This window comes from Sphaerodactylus townsendi, linkage group LG15 (genome assembly GCF_021028975.2).
Source record: "Sphaerodactylus townsendi isolate TG3544 linkage group LG15, MPM_Stown_v2.3, whole genome shotgun sequence".
Classification (NCBI taxonomy): domain Eukaryota; kingdom Metazoa; phylum Chordata; class Lepidosauria; order Squamata; family Sphaerodactylidae; genus Sphaerodactylus; species Sphaerodactylus townsendi.
Genome location: NC_059439.1, coordinates 16,765,167 through 16,784,052, shown reverse-complemented (window position 1 = coordinate 16,784,052; position 18,886 = coordinate 16,765,167). Strand labels below are relative to the sequence as shown.

The following is an 18,886-nucleotide window of genomic DNA, read 5'->3' as shown; positions in this document are numbered from 1 at the left end:
AATCCTTGGGAATGTTCCACATTTATTTCAAGTGGGTTTATTGATGTTAATTTGGCTCAAATGGAACCGAAGCCACAACATAGCACTTTGGACCTCTTTGTGGACCAGCAGGGCAGCTGATATCTTACTTTTCCGCAGATCACTGTATGCATTGTTCGTTCCCCCACCAGACCCCAAAATCAAACAGTCCGGTACTGATCTCCGTTCCTCTTTCACCTCTTTGTACTCTGTTAATCGTTGTCTCTAGCGCTAATAAGATGGCTTAGGAACTCGGGACAACAAACAATGCCAGAACTCACCTCTACCTGGTGAAATCTTTACTTGACTTCTTTTTCCTCTTCCAGGGTCCTCCTGGTGAACGTGGAGGTCCTGGAGTTGCTGGTGCCAAAGGATCTCCTGGTGAAGCTGGACGCCCCGGTGAACCTGGTCTCCCTGGAGCCAAGGTAAGTGAATGACAAGCCCTTGGATGGAGCCACAATCCACAAACAGGAAGTGCCCCTCTGGCCTCCTCTTCACTCCTATGCAACAGAAAACAAGATGTAGTGTACTGTATCACAAGCCTTAATCAAGCTCCATATCGTAAGCTTCTCTTGACTTGATGCGGAGTAATTTCCATTCTTTTGAGCATGCTTCCTTCATAAGGACAGTCAACAAAGCATTCCCCACTGAGCAAATCAGAATCCAGGCCTATTGTGTTAAACCCACCTAATCCAATCACTCGACTGATATCACCCAGGGTTACTTCCAGTGGTGGGATTCAGCAGGTTCGCACCACTTTGGCAGAACCAAATGGTGGTTAAAATGGTGCTTGTATACAACCAGTTGTTAAATTATTTGAATCCCACCACTTCTCATGGCTATCCTTACCATTCAAAATGCTCCCTTCAGTGAACTCTCGGTTTTCGTGAAATGTGCACAAAACAATATATAAAAAATGCAAAACAGCACTAACGTTTTCCCTTTGTCATCAGTTAATCCATGCTTTTCCAGGTCTAGATAATGAGGAAGTCCTTGTATCTTTAAAGAGCTATGTGGGGAGGGTCAATCTCCTTTAGGTACAATTTCTCCCATCATACTGTTTACAATGATGGGAGAAGTCATGCCTGATAGGATTGTCCCTTCTTTGCTACTATGATACAGAGACCTCCGGATCTGACTGCTTGATAGGTCAGAAAACCCAATAAAAGTATGTATACACTATTCTAAATTCCCTACCACTTTCAAAACAGAAACCACTGTCCTATAAAAGTATTATAGACAGTTTAAGCCTGAATTCCTTGCCCACTTGTTATAATAACTTATTCAGGAGAACGCTGACAAATTTTACAGAGACTAAACAAAATAAAACAGGGCTAAAAGAGGAATTTCTATTGTTGGGGGTAGCGATATTGAAAGGTTTCCTCAATAGGAAAAGTCCCCCCGTACGCATGCACACACACACAACTCAAAGCTTTTGGTGATTTGAGCAGAGAATAAGCCTGAAAAACAGGACAAAATATTTGCCGTTCAGAGCAAGGAAAATACTGATCAAGAATGCCATCGTAATGCCAGATGTGTTTACCCCTGCAGCATTGTGACATCCATCACCAGTGATCTCCGATTGGCTGGGATCACTCCACGAAGGAAAATAATCCTTTGAAAAGAGTGCAGGATGGGGATGGGAAACTGTTATTGCAAACAGCTGAGAAAAGTGCTGGAGGGGGAAAGGAAAAGCAAAGCTCCGTTTGCTGAAAAATCCCATTTTACGTTTAACTTGTTCAGGGATGGCTGCGCAGGGCAGTCCTAGAAATAAGCGGCTTGCACAACGCTTCCAGCGCACCAAGGGCTGAGCCTCTCAGATTTTTCTGTACTGAGGCCCATGACTGCTCAAACGCTTTCCCTTGCTCCGTGCCTTGAACCCTGCTTCCCAGCAACTGCGTCAAGCCACAAACTGGTTCATTGATTTATTTTAATCCATTTAACAACCATTTCCCCACCAGGTGCTTGTCCAAAATCAGCATCAGGGAGCACAAAACCCGAAAAGCAACAAGAAAATGTTATTAGCACTGGAATTCATAACAGAATGAATTCCAGTGCTTCGGGGATAGGGCGGTATATTAAACCCAATAAATAATAATAATAATAATAGAACTCCAGTGGAAAGGCATTTAAAAATAGGGGAGTCTTCGTTTAGTTGCAGGAGAAATTCCAGCTGCAGAGGAATATAGTTTTACAGCTGGTTCCAACATTCTGGTACAGTTGAAGATTATTCAGATGAAAGGCAAGACAAAGATGTCACCCATACACAAATCCAGCTGTTTACGCAATGTATTCTTCTAGGGCTGGATCTAGCCTGTGTTTTGGTTAATCTTGTCAGACTCCACTCCATATTAGAGCCTCAATTCCATGTGGCTTTTGCCCATGCATGTCCCATGACCCCCAGCTTAGCCTTCTTGGTAGTCAAAGGGGGCCCTATGGAAAAGTTACTTGGACTCAAAACCGACACTCATTCCAAATGCTTTGTTTCCGTCGACCAGAGGTTCCAATTATTCTACAGCTTGAATTGTTTGAAGCAGTTAGATTCTGCATGAATATGACTGCTTGCCTCAAGGAGATAAGCAAGGCAGGTCAGAAAGAGATAAATCTAAGGAGCGAGTGGTTGAATGTTTTAGCAGTTAGACCCATCAGATGCTGCTTCCTCCAGTGAAGCTAGAGAGGATGGTTTTCAAATGTCTTTTTGTGTAGGGGAAGCTGAGACTCAGAAAATAACAAAAAAATCCATTGAAAGATAGCCTACTGAATCTCATACAGAAGTGCACACAAATAAGGTCAACCCGACTATTGTTTGTGGTTCCAAAGGTGTGTCCCACCATTTTCTGAGACATTGCAAAACCTTCTGTGGCTCATCCTTCAGGCCGCAGTGTTGTGACAGAGGCCCCCTCGGCACAGCAAATGTATAACAGGTTGCAGTCGGGACAAAGTGACCCGCTTTCCTGTTTTCGCATTTGCATGCATCCGTGCAGGCTGCAGCCGAAGCCCAGGGAAACAATGCGGGTTGCTGTTGCGCCTTCGCACGGAGGCCCATCTATTTTCTTTTATTTTCCTCCCACCGATACGTAGCTATGGAGGCATGCACAAACGAACCCCCCACAGTCACGCTGACGCCTCACGAAATCACCTCACGAAATCATCTCACAAAATCGCCTCACGAAATCACATTTGCACCTGCACAGCTACGCAGATATAAGCTGCAAAATCTTTTTAAAAGGAAAGCGCAGGCAAATGAAGCGCCTCCTGCCCGGCCATTCGCTCGCAAGTGGCTGCAACCCAGGGGGTTCCCCCCCCCAAAAAAAAACCCCTCACAAATAGCGTGATTCTCAAAAAACCTGATTTGGGGGAAATAACACGGGGCAGACTGGCTTTAGGGGCGGGATCTGTGCGAAGTGCTCCTCCCCAAACTGATTTTTTCCCATTCTAAACCCGTGTTTAATGGCCCGTGTGGAGTGGGTCCTAGGGCATCAGAGAAGCCTATCCTTTCTTTATGCTTATACACATTCTTTGATAACTCAGGCCCCTTCCGCACACGTAAAATAATGAGTTTTCAAACCACTTTCACAACTGTTTGCAAGTGGATTTTGCTATTCCGCACAGCTTCAAAGAGCACTGAAAGCAGTTTGAAAGTGCATTATTCTGCATGTGTGGAATGAGTCTCACTGAAGTCTACCACCCTAACTTTCTGTCTCCATTTTTAAGGGTCTGACTGGTAGCCCTGGTAGCCCTGGCCCCGATGGCAAGACTGGACCCACTGTAAGTAACTTGGATGGCTCGCTTCTGTGTTGTCCTAAAAAGACTTTGAGGAGGAAAACAAGTAATTGCATTGGTCTCTTCTCCCAATAGGGCCCTGCTGGTCAAGATGGTCGCCCTGGGCCTTCCGGTCCTCCTGGAGCAAGAGGTCAGGCTGGAGTGATGGGATTCCCTGGACCTAAAGGTGCTGCTGTAAGTAACAATTCTCTCGTTGGTTCCTTTCTGGGCAAAATCTCGTGTTCCTTGGGATGGTCATATGTTTTCTCAGAAATACGGTTTGTGTCAAAAAGGCAGCTTTTTTGGTACTCTATAGTATCTAAAAGGCTGTTTCCAGGACTTCATGGTCGATTCCGCACAGCAAATGTATAATGGATTGCAGTCATTATAAAGGAACCCATTTTCCCGTTTTCCTGTTCTCATGCATGCAGTGATTGGGCTGTGCGAATCACCTCCTGTTGGTTTTCCTCTTCCACCTTCTGTAGGTTTCTTTCTTAACATACATCTAAGTCCAGTAATAGGTGTCTGGAAGAGGTCTCTTCTTCTGGTACCTCCAGAGCACATCCTAAAGTACCAAATTCTGGGCCCTTCCCCACTTACCGTAAGCCCCGCGCTACTTGAGGAGAGTAGCGCGGGGTTCCTCCTCCCTCCCCGACGCTGCCGCTGTCGCGCCCCCTTAGCGCACGGCATCCCAGGCACTCTTCCGAACGGCGCCTTTTGACGACCCTGCACAGAGCGCGGGGTCATGGGGACGCCTGGGCGCGCGCCTGAGATGCCGCGCACTGAGAGCAGCGCGCGGCATAGGGGGGATGGAAGGGAGTGGGGAAAGGCCCTCTGTCAGGACTTCCTGCTTGGAAATTTCCTACAGTTCCTTTTCAGACTTCCTTTGTTCAATCTTGCTCTAGCTTCTGTGAAATATCTATTGCTGTGGTGGCAAACCTTTGGCACTCCAGATGTTATGGACTACAATTCCCAATTGGCCATGCTGGCAGGGGCTGATGGGAATTGTAGTCCATAACATCTGGAGTGCCAAAGGTTCACCACCTCTGATACAGTGAGCAGGCCATTGTGATTCAGATAAGTCTGAAGAGAAAGATTTGCTTGAGGGAGTTTTCTCAGCAGAGCCAGTTTGGTGTAGTGATTAAGAGCGGTGAACTCCAATCTGGAGAACCAGGTTTGATTCCCTGCTCTTCCACATGAGCAACAGATTCTAATCTGGAGAACCAAGTTCATTTCTCCACTCCTCCACAAGAAGCCTATAGGGTGATGGGCTGCTCACAGTTCTTTCAGAACTCCCTCAGCCTCACCTTCCTCACAAGGTGTCTATTGTGGGGAGAGGAAGGGAAGGAGTTTGTAAACCACTTCGAGACTTTAGAGTTGAGAAAAGCAGGGTATAAACCCAAACTCTTCTTCTCCTCTCTTCCCCTGCTCTCCTTTTCTGGCAATCCAGTACCTCTAGATTATATATTAGATAAGACAGGGAATTAAAAACAAAGTTAGTTTTCCCAAACAATGGTCTAGAACCCTGAGCCCTTTGGGGGAGGGCGGTATAAAAGTGGAACCAATAAATAAATAAATAAATAAATAAATAGAAAAGAAAGGAGCTTGAAAAATAAATCCTGAGGAGAAATGGTGGGAATTTTTTAAGCATAGGGGCCCAGTAAGTCCAACATCCAAGATAGAATGTGTCTTTGTTTGCAAATGGCATGACAAGATGGCCTCAACCTAACTCCATTCTTAAGAATGCAAAGGTGCCATTTTCCTTGTGAATAATCACAACTGCTTATGGTCCAAAGTCGACAGCTGAATGCATTACCTCGGAGTGTGGTGGAGTCTCCTTCTTTGGAGGTTTTTAGAGAGAGGCTGGATGGCCATCTGTCAGGAGTGCTTTGATTGTGTGTTCCTGCATTGCAGGGGGTTGGACTTGATGGCCATTGGGGTCTCTCTCTTCCAACTCTATGATTCTATGACAGTCTACATTCTGCCAGTGCATAAAGGCACATCTCAGATGTAATTTATTCTCCTGGATTGGTTCTAGTGCAAGTTGAGCATGCAGAGTGAGCGTGTGGAAACCACAACCCATTTGTTTGTGGCATGAACAAGTGCCTCTGAAGTAACCTCCCCCCTTTCTTCCTCCTCTTTTAGGGTGAGCCTGGCAAACCTGGCGAGAGAGGCGCTCCTGGACCCGTTGGTGCAGTTGTAAGTACTCATCCCAGAACCTTCTCTACCATCCAGATCAGACCTCTGAAAAATTGACAGGATTTTTATATGAAAGCCAGAAATCTTTTGCATTGTTGGGAGGGATGTCTGGCTTGCCACCTACCATCAGACCAGACTGGTTCAACACAATCTGGGCCAAGGGCTGATTGGAAGGGATGACGTCCCAGAGAGTTTGCCATCAACATTTGTAGGGTCCACGGCCCTGTGGAAGAGCCTCTGCTTCGCAGACCAAAGGTCCTAGGTCTGTGGTGGCGAACCATTGGCACTCCAGATGTTATGGACTACAGTTCCCATCAGCCCCTGCCAGCATGGCAATTGGCCATGCTGGCAGGGACTGATGGGAATTGTAGTCCATAACATCTGGAATGCCAAAGGTTTGCCACCACTGTCCTAGGTTCAGTCCTCCAGCATCTTTGGTTTTAAAAAGAAGGACAAAGCTGTAGATGTGAAAGACCTCTACTTGAGAGCCAGTGTGGTGTAGTGGTGAAGAGCAGGTGGATTCTAATCTGGAGAACTGGGTTTGATTCTCCACTCCTCCACCTGAGTGGCAGAAGCTTATCTAGTGAACCAGATGTGTTTCCGCGCTCCTGCATTCCTGCTGGGTGACCTTGGGCCAGTCACAGTTCTCTCTGAACTCTCTCAGCCCCACCTACCTCACCAGGTGTCTGTTGTGGGGAGAGGAAGGGAAAGGAGCTTGTAAGCCACCTTGAGTCCAATCCAAACTCTTCTTCTTTGAGGCCCTGGAGAGGCACTGGCAGTTAGAGTAGACCAGGGGTCTGCAACCTGCGGCTCTCTGGATGTTCATATACTACAATTCCCACCAGCCCCTGCCAGCATGGCCAATTGGGGGCTGATGGGATTTGTAGTCCATGAACATCTGGAGAGCCGCAGGTTGCAGACCCCTGGAGTAGACAATACTGATTTTGGTGGACTAATGACCTGATTAGTATAAGGCAGCTGCATAACAGTGAAGGTGGACACTGAAGGGAGAGATTTAAGCCCGATAAACAGGTAGTAGAAATGTCTCACTGGCCAGTCAATTGGAAGTGGGGCAGCAGACAAGGAGGAAACTCGGAGGTGGTCAATGAGAAGAGTTACAATTAGAGGCATGCTCTTGTAAGTTCTCCTCTTCTTTTCCTCCAGGGTGTTCCTGGAAAAGATGGCGAAGTTGGTGCTCAGGGAGCTCCTGGCCCAGCTGTAAGTATGATTTTTTTTTTGCATGTGTTATTGTATTATTGTTCACCTCTTCTGCACCTTTGGCAGCTATCTCCCTTTGACTCCTTTCTTTGATTTTCATCACAGGGCCCTGCTGGAGAAAGAGGTGAACAAGGTCCAGCTGGATCTCCTGGATTCCAGGTGAGAGATCTTCCATATAAGCACACAGTCAAGTCTAGATATATTTTCTCCTCAACAATTAAAAAAAAAGAAATGGGGAGATGGCACGAGATAATGGAAATTAAGTGGTGTGGTGGTTGAGAGCAGGTGGATGCTGATCTGGAAAACTGGGTTTGCTTCTCCATGCCTCCACCTGAGTGGCAGAGGCTTATCTGGTGAACCACTCCTGCACTCCTGCATTCCTGCTGGATGACCTTGAGCTAGTCACAGTTCTTCAGTGCTATCTCAGCCCCACCTACCTCACAAGTGTTTGTTGTGGGGAGAGGAAGGGAAAGGAGCTTGTAAGCAGTGGTGGGATCCAAAAATTTTAATAACAGGTTCCAATGGTGGTGGGATTCAAACAGGGGCGCTGCTGCACACACGCACCTCCAGTCCCTATTGGGCATGGAGGTTGCTTTAGTAACCCCTTCTCGGCACTCAGAAAAAATTAATAACCACTTCTAGAGAAGTGGTGAGAACTGGTTGGATCCCACCTCTGCTTGTAAGCCACCTTGAGACTCCTTACAGGAGAGAAAGGTGGGGTATAAATCCAAACTCTTCTTCTCTTCTTCTAAGTGCATTTGCATCTCAGTGCTTTAAATTTGCATGTTTGTTCCATTTCCTTGCTTCAGTCTTTCAAATAGATTTCTTTGCAGGGTTTTTTTTCTGACAATGATCTAGAAGGGGGGAAGAAGATTAGAGAGCAGGAGAGTAGATACACATGCAAAAAAATTGCTCATGATAACGACCAGGAGCTCACAGTTTGAAAAATAGAAAATTCCAACTGCATAATCCAGGAAGGACAGTAAATACTGGTGTCAGTGCAGAAAATTATAATCATTGCAAACCTCTTTCAGAAGCAATATTTATGGGCCATCATTGTAGATTTCAGAAAATCTGACCCTTCCCCCATCAACTTCCTTTTTCAGGGGCTTCCCGGTCCTGCTGGTGCTTCTGGTGAATCTGGAAAACCTGGTGACCAGGTAAGTAATGGGTATGGCAGCTCCTGGACAATTTGGAGTGGGTGGAAGAGTCCTGGGAGGGCAGGAGGCTTAGCATGGATGTGATTTCATAGTATCCATCTTCTGAAATTGCCATTTCCCCCAAGAAAACTGATGTTTGTAGTCAGGGGAGCACTTGGAATTCTGGGAGAATTTCAGGCCCAGACTTTTGGCAACAGAAATCTCAAACCCACTGATTCCCAGATGAGAAAGGATATATAGCCAAAATAGGAGCATCGTTTGCCATATTGAATGTAATTCTCATATAGAGTTCAAACATCCTGAATAGAAGATGCCACGCGCTGGGAATTGTGTGCAGTGACGGTGGCCGAGGAAAAAGTGGGGAAAGGCCCCATGTGTATATTAGGATTCAGTGACATGATGTTAGTGAAAAGCATCAAGAAATAAAATATTCGCATAAAAGTGATTTATGAGACAATTCTACTGAGGTGTCTTTTTTGCACAACTTTGGCCCCTTCCGCACATGCAGAATAATGCACTTTTGATGCACTTTGCAGCTGAATTTTACTGTGCGGAATAGCAAAATCCAGTTGCAAACAATTGTGAAAGTGGATTGAAAGTGCATTATTTTGCATGTGCGGAAGGGGCCTTTATTATGATTAGCAGCCCACAGGTTGTGCTACTCCATTTATGTGTGTGCGTGTTTGTCCAGCCACGAGATTGGAAACACCAGAAATGGCCTCTTCTTAAAGAGGGTGTGTGGCAGACATGCTAGCACTTTCACACAGCTTTGGTTGTGGTGTGAGCATGCTGACTCCTTTGAGAAGCCTTCTTCCTTGCATACCGCTCTTCCATAGGTTTACTTGAACCATTTAGTTAAATGTAGATTTCCTTCTCGAGCTGAATGTACTAATAAGCCACTTTCCAAAGGATATGCTTTGAAGATTAGGGGAAAGGGTGTTGGCCAAGACTCATTTGCCTCATATCCTCCATGCATCAGCTAAATAGGAAGTTCTTCCTCCTCTTCTCATTGTGGTGCAAAAGAAAAGATCACTCGAGCTAAAGTTGCTGCACCAGATTTGAGACCTTCAAATCACAGATTACACCCTTTAACCAGAGGGTGTAATCCTAAAGATATTTTCCTGGAAGTTACATAGGACCAGCTTCTGAGTAGGCCTGCTTAGGATTGCTCAGGCAACCCGTAATGGAGGTGTTGTGAGTCCTAGTGAACTTTGCCACGAAGTTGGGCATATCTTGATGATCTACAGAGCTATCCTCCCAGCTTTAGAGAGCCAGCATGGGGTAATGTTAAGAGCAGGTGGACTCTAATCTGGAAAACTAGGTTTGATTCCCCACTCCTCCACATGAGCAGTGGACTCTTATCTGGTGAGCCAGATGTGTTTCCGCACTCCTACATTTCCTGCTGGGTGACCTTGGGCTAGTCACAGTTGTTTGGAACTCTCTCAGCCCCACCTGCCTCCCAAGGTGTCTGTTGTGGGGAGAGGAAGGGAAAGGAGTTTGTGAGTCACCTTAAGTCTTCTTACAAGACCTGAAGGTGGGACATAATAAATCCAAACTCTTCTCTTCAGCTTTATGATACTTCGTCCTTATCTAAAGTTGTCATTTTAGGGAAGCCATCTGATGGGCTATTCATGCCTCCAGCGTTTAGCAGGAAGCCATTAAGGATATCTGTGTGATATGCATGGCAAATTCCATGCTACCAGAAGGAAGAGACTAGTCATGTATTTCCAAATCTGGACTTTGGCACGCCATCTGGCACACCATCCAGCCTCTTCTGGACAAAATTTCAGAAGGGAACAAATGTCACAGAACCTAACCTTGATCCACAAGTCTGAAGAGCCCACCCGTTGCCATATAACAGCCTCAGCCAGATCAACCAAAATGCCTACATGCTTTGCAAAGATACTTTGTTGGATGTAAATGTAAACTTCTTCTGTGTCCTCTTGACAGGGTCCTCCTGGTGACGTCGGTGCTCCCGGTCCATCTGGCTCAAGAGTAAGTGATCGTTTGCATATGTACTAATCTTCCGCACATCTTCCTGTTTATTCACAGCTGCATCCTATGGCAGAATTGGTAACTGGCTGCGTTTACCCTTTTTGCCCCCTGTAGGGTGAGAGAGGTTTCCCCGGTGAACGTGGTGTCCAAGGTCCTCCCGGTCCACAGGGCCCTCGTGGTGCTAATGGTGCTCCTGGTAACGATGGTGCTAAGGTAAGGGGCTCATAAAGATTGTTTCAGTACAGGTGAAAACCAGGCTAATGAAGGCCCAACCTTCTATCGACCTGTTTTCCTTAAGCGTACCCGGAGAATTTTGTTTGTTATGTTGCAATGGGGGATGGATAGCAGGTTTCCTAACAGCACCTGGAACTGGCAACTTTCCAGTTAAAGTCCTTCCTCACCCTGTTACCTGAGACCCTTTACCCCAGTAGTTAAAAACATAAGAACATAAGAAAGAGCCTGCTGGATCAGACCAGAGTCCGTCTAGTCCAGCGCTCTGCTACTCGCAGTGGCCCACCAGGTGCCTTTGGGAGCTCACCGGCAGGATGTGAAAGCAATGGCCTTCCCAGTCTTTTTTCACTCATCTCCCCTTGGCAACCTCTTTCCCTAAAATTGTACCCCCATATTAGCAAACTCATATTTTGTGTACCGCAGAATGTTCTGCTGCATATCCTGGGGATACATGTACTCCAGGTTGGGAACCACTTCTTTACCCAAAGATTGCTGGGGACTGATTCAGGAACATGCAACAAACAAATCTGGATATGAAGGGTTCAGTTATGGCCCCCACTGAAAGGGGCCTGAGGAATATTGAAAATTTTCCATCGCCAGGATCAGTTTTTTAGCCATTTGGACAGTCGAGTGGAAGGTTTTAATCACATTCATTTAAACCCATAAACCCCTGAATCGGAGCAGTGGAAAATGCTTGCTCCTTCTCGGGTTCTCCAGAAGAAATTAATGTTGGCAAAGAATTCTTTCTTTCTTGTTTCACCAACATTCCAAAGAAAAGATTCTTGATCTTTCTTTCTAGCTTTGACTGAAACACATAGTAATGATGGTGGCGATCATTCCTGCATATTTTCCCAGAATCTCTCTTTCCTGAGAGTGCTGGTTTCCCCTCCCCCATCCCTAGCAAATCCACAGTTAACCAACAACAACAGAAGAACCAGAATTCCTCCCCTCATGCATTAAAAATAGAATGTTCTTTCCACACTGAACTCAAAAGGCTATAATACATTGGTCTATCCATCTTTGCAATACTTGCGTTAGTTCCCTCCCCCTGGGCTGTTCAACCAGTAAATTATAAGATGTTGTAACTATAAGCGCTGGGGTATTTAAATTGAAAGGATTTTAGATGATGATGATGATGATGATGATGATGATGATGATGATGATGATGATGATGATGATGATGATAGAGAGAAATTGATTGATTGATTGATTGATTGATTGATTGATTGATTGATTGATTGATTGATTGATTGATTGATTGATTTGTATGGTGTTTTTGGTTTGTACCCTGAGTAATGATTGTACCCTGAGCCTGTCTTCATATGAGAAATGTCGGGGTTTAAGTCCAATGAAATGAATGAATGAGTACTTCTGCCAAAAGGCTGTTTCTGTATGGAGGACTGGGTTAACCAAGCCACTTAGGAGCAAAGGGTAACACCCAGGCAGGGGTAGTCTTAGCCAATGGGCAAAAGAGGCAGCTACTGTGAGCCCCATGCTTGAGGGACTCCAACTACCCATGACCCCCTGAAGGACTGAGAGAAAGAAAAGCAGGTTGATGCTGCCAATCATGCCGGCCCTGTCTGAGTCTCAAGCTCCCACCCACCCCTTGCACAAGGAGAGGGCTACCCCTTCCTTGACCTGGTGCAAAGATGGCAGTGGACTTGGGCCCTATCCAGGACTATTGTCCAAGGCCCCTTCCACACATGCAGAATAATGCACTTTCGATCCACTTTCACAATTGTTTGCAGGTGGATTTTGCTATACACTGCACAGCTGCAAAGTGCATTGAAAGTGGATTGAAAGTGCATTATTCTGCATGTGCGGAAGGGGCCCTAGGCTCCATAATTGCTAAGGCACCTGAGCCCAGAGGTCTTCCTTTAGCCTCTAGATAAACAGTCATGCAAAATAAAGCTGGTTTCATGTCATAAAGCCTGTAAAGAAATTGGTTTCATGTCATTCATGCCTGTAAAGAAATTGATTCCTTCCTTCCTTCCTTCCTTCCTTCCTTCCTTCCTTCCTTCCTTCTAAAAGCATTTTCCAGCAGGGGGTGGGAAGGTTAATGAGATTTTATTTTATTATGGTTGGTTTTACTTCAGAATTATAAGCTGTCTTGGGCCACAAGGGGAAGGCACAGCATAAATACTTTTGTAAATAAATATGTCTCTTGTTCTCTCTTCCCATAAAGAAACGATTTTGGCATAAATGTTGAACGCTGTTAGGCAAAGGATGTGTTTGTATACGTGCATGTGAGCATCCATTCCAAAAGGATCCGTTCAGGAAGGAGTAGGATTCTCTTTGGGCTGTATTTCTCATTTTTGTCTACTTCTGTTTGGTTGACTCTAGGGTGATGCTGGTGCCCCTGGTGGCCCCGGAAGTCAAGGTGCCCCTGGTCTTCAGGGAATGCCCGGTGAACGTGGTGCTGCTGGACTTCCTGGTGCCAAGGGAGACAGAGTGAGTATCTGGATAGGATGGTTGAAACCATACCATCAAAACAACAGGACGTTGTGCTGAGCCCAGAGAGACAGACATGGTCATGGCTATGGTGGTAATACCCAGCAATGACAGTACAGGTTTTCCATTCATATGTAATTGCCCAACATCTTTTTGTTGATAAAAGAGGAAGGGATGTATTTTATCACTGAAGGCTTTCCCAGCTGGAATCAACTAACTGTTTTCTGGGCTGGGTGGTCATGGTCTGGTAGTTTTTTCTCCTAAAATATCACCTGCATCTATGTCTGATATCTTCTTCTTTTGAAGATGCCAGCCGTAGATACAGGTGGAACAGTAGGAGAAAAAAAAACTACCACCAGATCACAGCCACGCAGCTGAAAAAACCCATAACAGCCAGAAAAGGGGGTGAGTTTCCAGGAATGATGAATCCTCCATGGAGTGATGGGACCAGGTGATCCTTTTTGTAGCCACTATCAATTGTGGATCACAGAAAGAAGGAAAAGTTCCCTGCAGCTCTTCCTTTTCTTACCCAAAGTTCCTCTCCATTTGTTCGTTCTTCTTTTGGTGTCTCCTCTTCCCTTCTGTTACCCATCTTTTAATCCTGACTTTTGATGGCAAACCGAGTTCTCCACTCCTCTTGTTTATTATCACACAACTATCCTGTGATGCAGATTATGTTGAGGAAGAGGATTACTTTGAGAGAGAGAAAGTGTGGCCCTCAAATCACAAGGCCAGACTGGCTCTCTAGCGATTTCTCCATCCATCTATGAATCTCTATCAACCCATTCATCCATTTTTTTCCTCCTATTTTTGAACACAGTGTTTGGACATGGAAAGCTACCTCATGAAGCTCAGACTATTATACTGACAGCAGTTATCTGGAACTGCAGACCAAACATCTTTCCTGACAAAGCATATGCCTTGCCAGCGTGGTATAGTGGTTAAGAGCAGCTGCATTCTAATCTGGAGAACCGGGTTTGCTTCCCCGCTCTGGTTCTTGAGCTGTGGAGGCTTATCTGGTGAACCGGATTAGCTTGTGCACTCCAACACATGCCAGCTGGGTGAGCTGGGGCTAGTTAAAGTTCTTCAATGATCTCTCAGCCCCACCTACCTCACAGGGTGTTTGTTGTGGGGCGGGGGGGGAAGGGAAAGGAGATTGTAAGCCCCTTTGAGTCTCCTTACAGGAGAGAAAGGGGGGATATAAATACAAAACACTTCTTCTTTTTGCCACCAAGCCGGGACTCCTTTGCTACCATCATCATCAGAACAGCAAGAAAGGATCTGTAGATATTCTTCTACTGTTTTTCCGTACAATTCCTGATAGTCTGATGGTCTTACCCTTCCCTACAAGCATGGCAGTAGGCTGTTTGCCTCATGGGTTTAAAGAGCAGGCCATCCATGATCCTGTTTTTCTTCTCCAACAGCTGGGAAGCCTTTGAAGGAAATTCCCTCACACCAATCTTCATTTAGTATCCTAGTACACATTCTGAAAGGCAAACCACATTTCTCTGTGGGGTTTCTGCTTCAGACATGTTGCCCTCTTTCTACCGAGCTCTTCGCCAGTGCTATCACTAGTCTGTTCTATTCAGGCCTTTACACTCTTCTCCATCTTCTTTCCTAGGGTGATGCCGGTCCTAAAGGTATTGATGGTGCTTCTGGCAAAGATGGAATTAGAGGATTGACTGGACCTATTGGCCCACCTGGACCCGCTGGTTCTCCTGGCGACAAGGTATGTGCAAATCTTTTTTCCTAAAAAACCTTCAGTGATCTCCAGTTTTCAGGTGTCCGGAAAGGTGTTTCAGTGACCTATATGTATTTCCTGACATCTACTGCTTGGCCTTGCTTCTGTGTGTGTGGGTGTGTAGGCCTCGAAGGTTTAATTTAGACCTCCATAAAGAAGCAAAGAGAGAACAACGTAAGCCCATTCCAGAAGCTTCTCTCCAGTGTATATCCCGATTGGTTGACATCCTGATTAGTTGGCGTCCTGATTCGTTGGTGCCCTGATTAGGTGGAGTGCCCAAGCAGTACAAAATCACACTTACCAGCCGAACCAAGTAGCAGTGGGGAAAAACCTTTTTTTCCCATCTCACGACGGCTTAATGACCCTTGGGGTGAAGTTGCGTTATGATGTTTACTATACCTTTTTCAACATCAAGATGACAGGAGATCTGTGAATTCATCTGCCATTTCCTGGACCTTCTTTGTTCTAGAATGCTCTGTGTGAGTTCTAGTGTTTTACCTAGTTCTGTCCCCAGGGCCCAAGCAGAGCTTTCTAGGACAAATACAGCCCAGGAAATGGCAAAGAACTTCACAAATCTCCAGTCATCCTTATATTGAAAAAGATCTAGGCAGATTCAGTGTGAAGGCAAACGGACCATTTAAAAAAAATAGTTATTCACAAGCATAAACATAAGCATTTTATTGTCATTGTGCACGCACAACGAAATTTACAGCAGCATTCCTCGATGCACACAATTTCAGACCCATACCCCATCCTCACTTTCCCCTTCTTCCACCCATCCCTACACAGCCCCAAACACATCAACACGAAGCCACAGTGTTCAGCATAGCCACAGCTCTAGAGCCTCTTTGTCCTAGTTTTGATAGACCTGTATCGTCTGCCAGATGGTAACAGTTCAAAAAGAGAGTGTGCTGGATGAGACGGGTCTCTCAGAATATTTTGGGCTTTCTTTAGGCTTCGGGAATTATAGAGTTCTTCCAAGGAGGGGAGAGGGCAGCCGATAATCCTCTGTGCAGCAGTGATCACATTGTGAAGTTAAATATTTGGAGTGATACCAGGCATGTCAATAGGGAAAGAACCATCACTACCAAATTTCCCAGAGTAGTCACTTCCTCATAGGTACTTTGATCAGAGCAGGACTTTTAAAAATATCTACTTTGTATAATAAGTGGTCAACCTACCAGAAGATGGTATCTGGATGAATCCTGTCATTTGGTGCCTTTTCCTGCTGGCATTAGATTTGGTGATCCCTCCTGGCAATCTGGAGCTTAACCTTGTCGTCTGTTTTAATTCTTGCCCAGGGTGAAGCCGGCCCCTCAGGACCCGCAGGCCCCACCGGTGGTCGTGGTGCTCCCGTAAGTACTTCCCCCCCTTCTCACTCTTTCATTGGCCCTCTCCCATTTTTGGCCATGCTGACTGTGGGGGTCTCCCTCTTCTCCTCCCCAGGGAGAGCGTGGTGAACCAGGCCCTGCTGGACCCGCTGGATTCGCTGGCCCCCCTGTAAGTATGATGGAAATCTCAGTTCTCAGACAACTGTGTTTTATGTATGGGAAAGGATGGAGAGTAAGGAATGGAGCAGCAGTGGCGTAGGAGGTTACGAGCTCGTGTATCTAATCTGGAGGAACCGGGTTTGATTCCCAGCTCTGCCGCCTGAGCTGTGGAGGCTTATCTGGGGAATTCAGATTAGCCTGTACACTCCCACACATGCCAGCTGGGTGACCTTGGGCTAGTCACAGCTTCCCGGAGCTCTCTCAGCCCCACCCACCTCACAGGGTGTTTGTTGTGAAGGGGGAAGGGCAAGGAGATTGTAAGCCCCTTTGAGTCTCCTGCTGGAGAGAAAGGGGGGATATAAATCCAAACTCTTCTTCTTCATCATCCTCCAGTTTTGTCAAGAGGGAATTGAACAGCCAGGGCTGGAACCTAGATACATAAAATGGGCTATATTTAACAGGAAAATTAGAATGCAATGGTTGCTATGACTGCTCAGTTAACAGCATTAGTAAAGATAAACACCGGGTCATTAGAGACCTCTGGGGTGACGTCACATCATGGCGTTTACTAAGCAGATTTTGTTTACAAAGTGTTTTGCCACTGCCTTCCCCAGTCATCGACACTTTACCTGCAGATGCTTGCTCCAGCAGATATCCAGTCATCATCTTGGTTGATTCAACTTTTGGAATGGAATATTTTCATAAGTGGATTAATTGCAGTCCTGACTTGGACCGCTCAGGGATTGTTACAAGAGATCAAAGTGTCCAGGAAAATTAACTCGGGCCATTGCTAGTCCTAATTTCTTTGGTGCTTCTGAACATTTTGCATGTTTCGTCTTGACTGGGCTCCCCACAATGTCGGGTAGTTGGTCAAGATGACTGATGATCATTGACTGTAAGGTCACCCAAAGGATCCATAGTTGAGAACTGGGAATGTAAAATTGGGTCTCTCATATTTAAGCCCGCCAAGTTAGATCTCCCACATTTAAGTCCACTAAGGCACAAAAAAGTGTCCCCACTATGTAATCCACAGTGAGCTCTATATCTAATATCTGGAAGTTAAGAACATAAGAAAGAGCCATCTAGTCCAGCACTCTGCTACTCACAGTGGCCCACCAGGTGCCTTTGGGAGCTCACATGCAGGATGTGAAAGCAATGGCCTTCTGATGCTGCTGCTGCTGCTGCTGCTGCTCCCAAGCACCTGGTCTGCTAAGGCATTTGCAATCTCAGATCAAGGAGGATCAAGATTGGTAGCTATAGATCTACTTCTCCTCCATAAATCTGTCCAACCCCCTTTTAAAGCTATCCAGGTTAGTGGCCATCACCACCTCCTGTGGCAGCATATTCCAAACACCAATCACACGTTGCGTGAAGAAGTGTTTCCTTTTATTAGTCCTAATTCTTCCCCCCAGCATTTTCAGTGGATGCCCCCTGGTTCTAGTACTGTGAGAAAGAGAGAAAAATTTCTCTCTGTCGACATTTTCTACCCCATGCATAATTTTATAGACTTCGGTCATATCCCCCTTCAGACGTCTCCTCTTCAAACTGAAGAGTCCCAAACACTGCAACCTCTCCTCCTAAGGAAGGTGCTCCAATCCCTGAATCATCCCCGTTGTCCTTCTCTGCCCTTCTCTGTATTGTAGCTAAGTTACATCATTATTACCCTTAGCCATCTCTTCTCCGTGTGTGCCATCACCACTCCAGCCTGAACAAACTGATGATTCCATCCCTTTCAATCTGACATCAGCAGATTTATGGAAGGGGGAATCATCAAAAATCACACGATCCTTTGGTTCGGCCAGATAGCTCAGGCCAACATACCTGGTAGAAAGACACCGCATTACTAAGGTCTACCTATCTTCCCTTTTTCATCCATGGTTATCTGTTTCCTACTTATCTCATTATCTGTTCCTGCTTACCTCTGCAGGGTGCCGATGGACAACCCGGTGCTAAAGGTGAACCTGGAGATTCTGGTGCTAAAGGTGATGCTGGTTCCCCTGGACCTTCTGGAGCCACCGGACCTCCCGGACCTGCTGTAAGTGACCGATCACAGTTTCCTAACCTCTTCAGTGAATTCTGGTTTCAGCTTTTAGCTAATGGTGCCTTCTTTCCCCCTGTTGCAGGGTGCTGTCGGTGCTCCTGGACCCAAAGGTGCTCGTGGCAATGCTGGACCCCCTGTGAGTACTTTCTTGCTGCTCTAGTAAGCCAGCTGCAAATCAAAACAATGACATGCCTTCAAGATATAATTAATGATAGCCGAGGACTCAGAACTTGTAGGCCCCAAAACTATCTTACCCATTTGTCCACGTTAAAATTGACCATGGTTAGGATGAAAACCACTGGAGGTCTCAACACCGGTCACACTAGGGCCGTGGTGGTGAACCTTTGGCACTCCAGATGTTATGGACTGCAATTCCCATCAGCCCCTGCCAGCATGGCCAATTGGCCAAGCTGACAGGGACTGATGGGAATTGTAGTCCATAACATCTGGAGTGCCAAAGGTTCACCACCACTGCAGTAGGGGCTGTACCAATCACAGGAGAGATGCGAGTCCTGCCACAAAGATTACCGTCTATGTTAGATGAAAGAGCAGAGCTCTTTCCAACTGTTCTAAAAGGTTT

At 46.0% G+C, this 18,886-nt stretch overlaps 1 protein-coding gene across 1 annotated transcript in view; it reads left to right on the top strand.

Moving 5' to 3' along the window:
• COL1A1 (collagen type I alpha 1 chain) overlaps nt 1–18,886 on the top strand; it is a 154,590-nt gene that overhangs the window by 115,529 nt on the left and 20,175 nt on the right. The window contains exons 26-40 of the mRNA XM_048516445.1: nt 345–443; nt 3,733–3,786; nt 3,877–3,975; nt 5,926–5,979; nt 7,144–7,197; nt 7,303–7,356; nt 8,304–8,357; nt 10,308–10,352; nt 10,467–10,565; nt 12,927–13,034; nt 14,656–14,763; nt 16,077–16,130; nt 16,222–16,275; nt 18,193–18,300; nt 18,389–18,442. Of these exons, the coding sequence (XP_048372402.1) occupies nt 345–443; nt 3,733–3,786; nt 3,877–3,975; nt 5,926–5,979; nt 7,144–7,197; nt 7,303–7,356; nt 8,304–8,357; nt 10,308–10,352; nt 10,467–10,565; nt 12,927–13,034; nt 14,656–14,763; nt 16,077–16,130; nt 16,222–16,275; nt 18,193–18,300; nt 18,389–18,442 (1,098 nt within the window). The remainder of the gene's footprint in view (nt 1–344; nt 444–3,732; nt 3,787–3,876; nt 3,976–5,925; nt 5,980–7,143; nt 7,198–7,302; nt 7,357–8,303; nt 8,358–10,307; nt 10,353–10,466; nt 10,566–12,926; nt 13,035–14,655; nt 14,764–16,076; nt 16,131–16,221; nt 16,276–18,192; nt 18,301–18,388; nt 18,443–18,886) is intronic.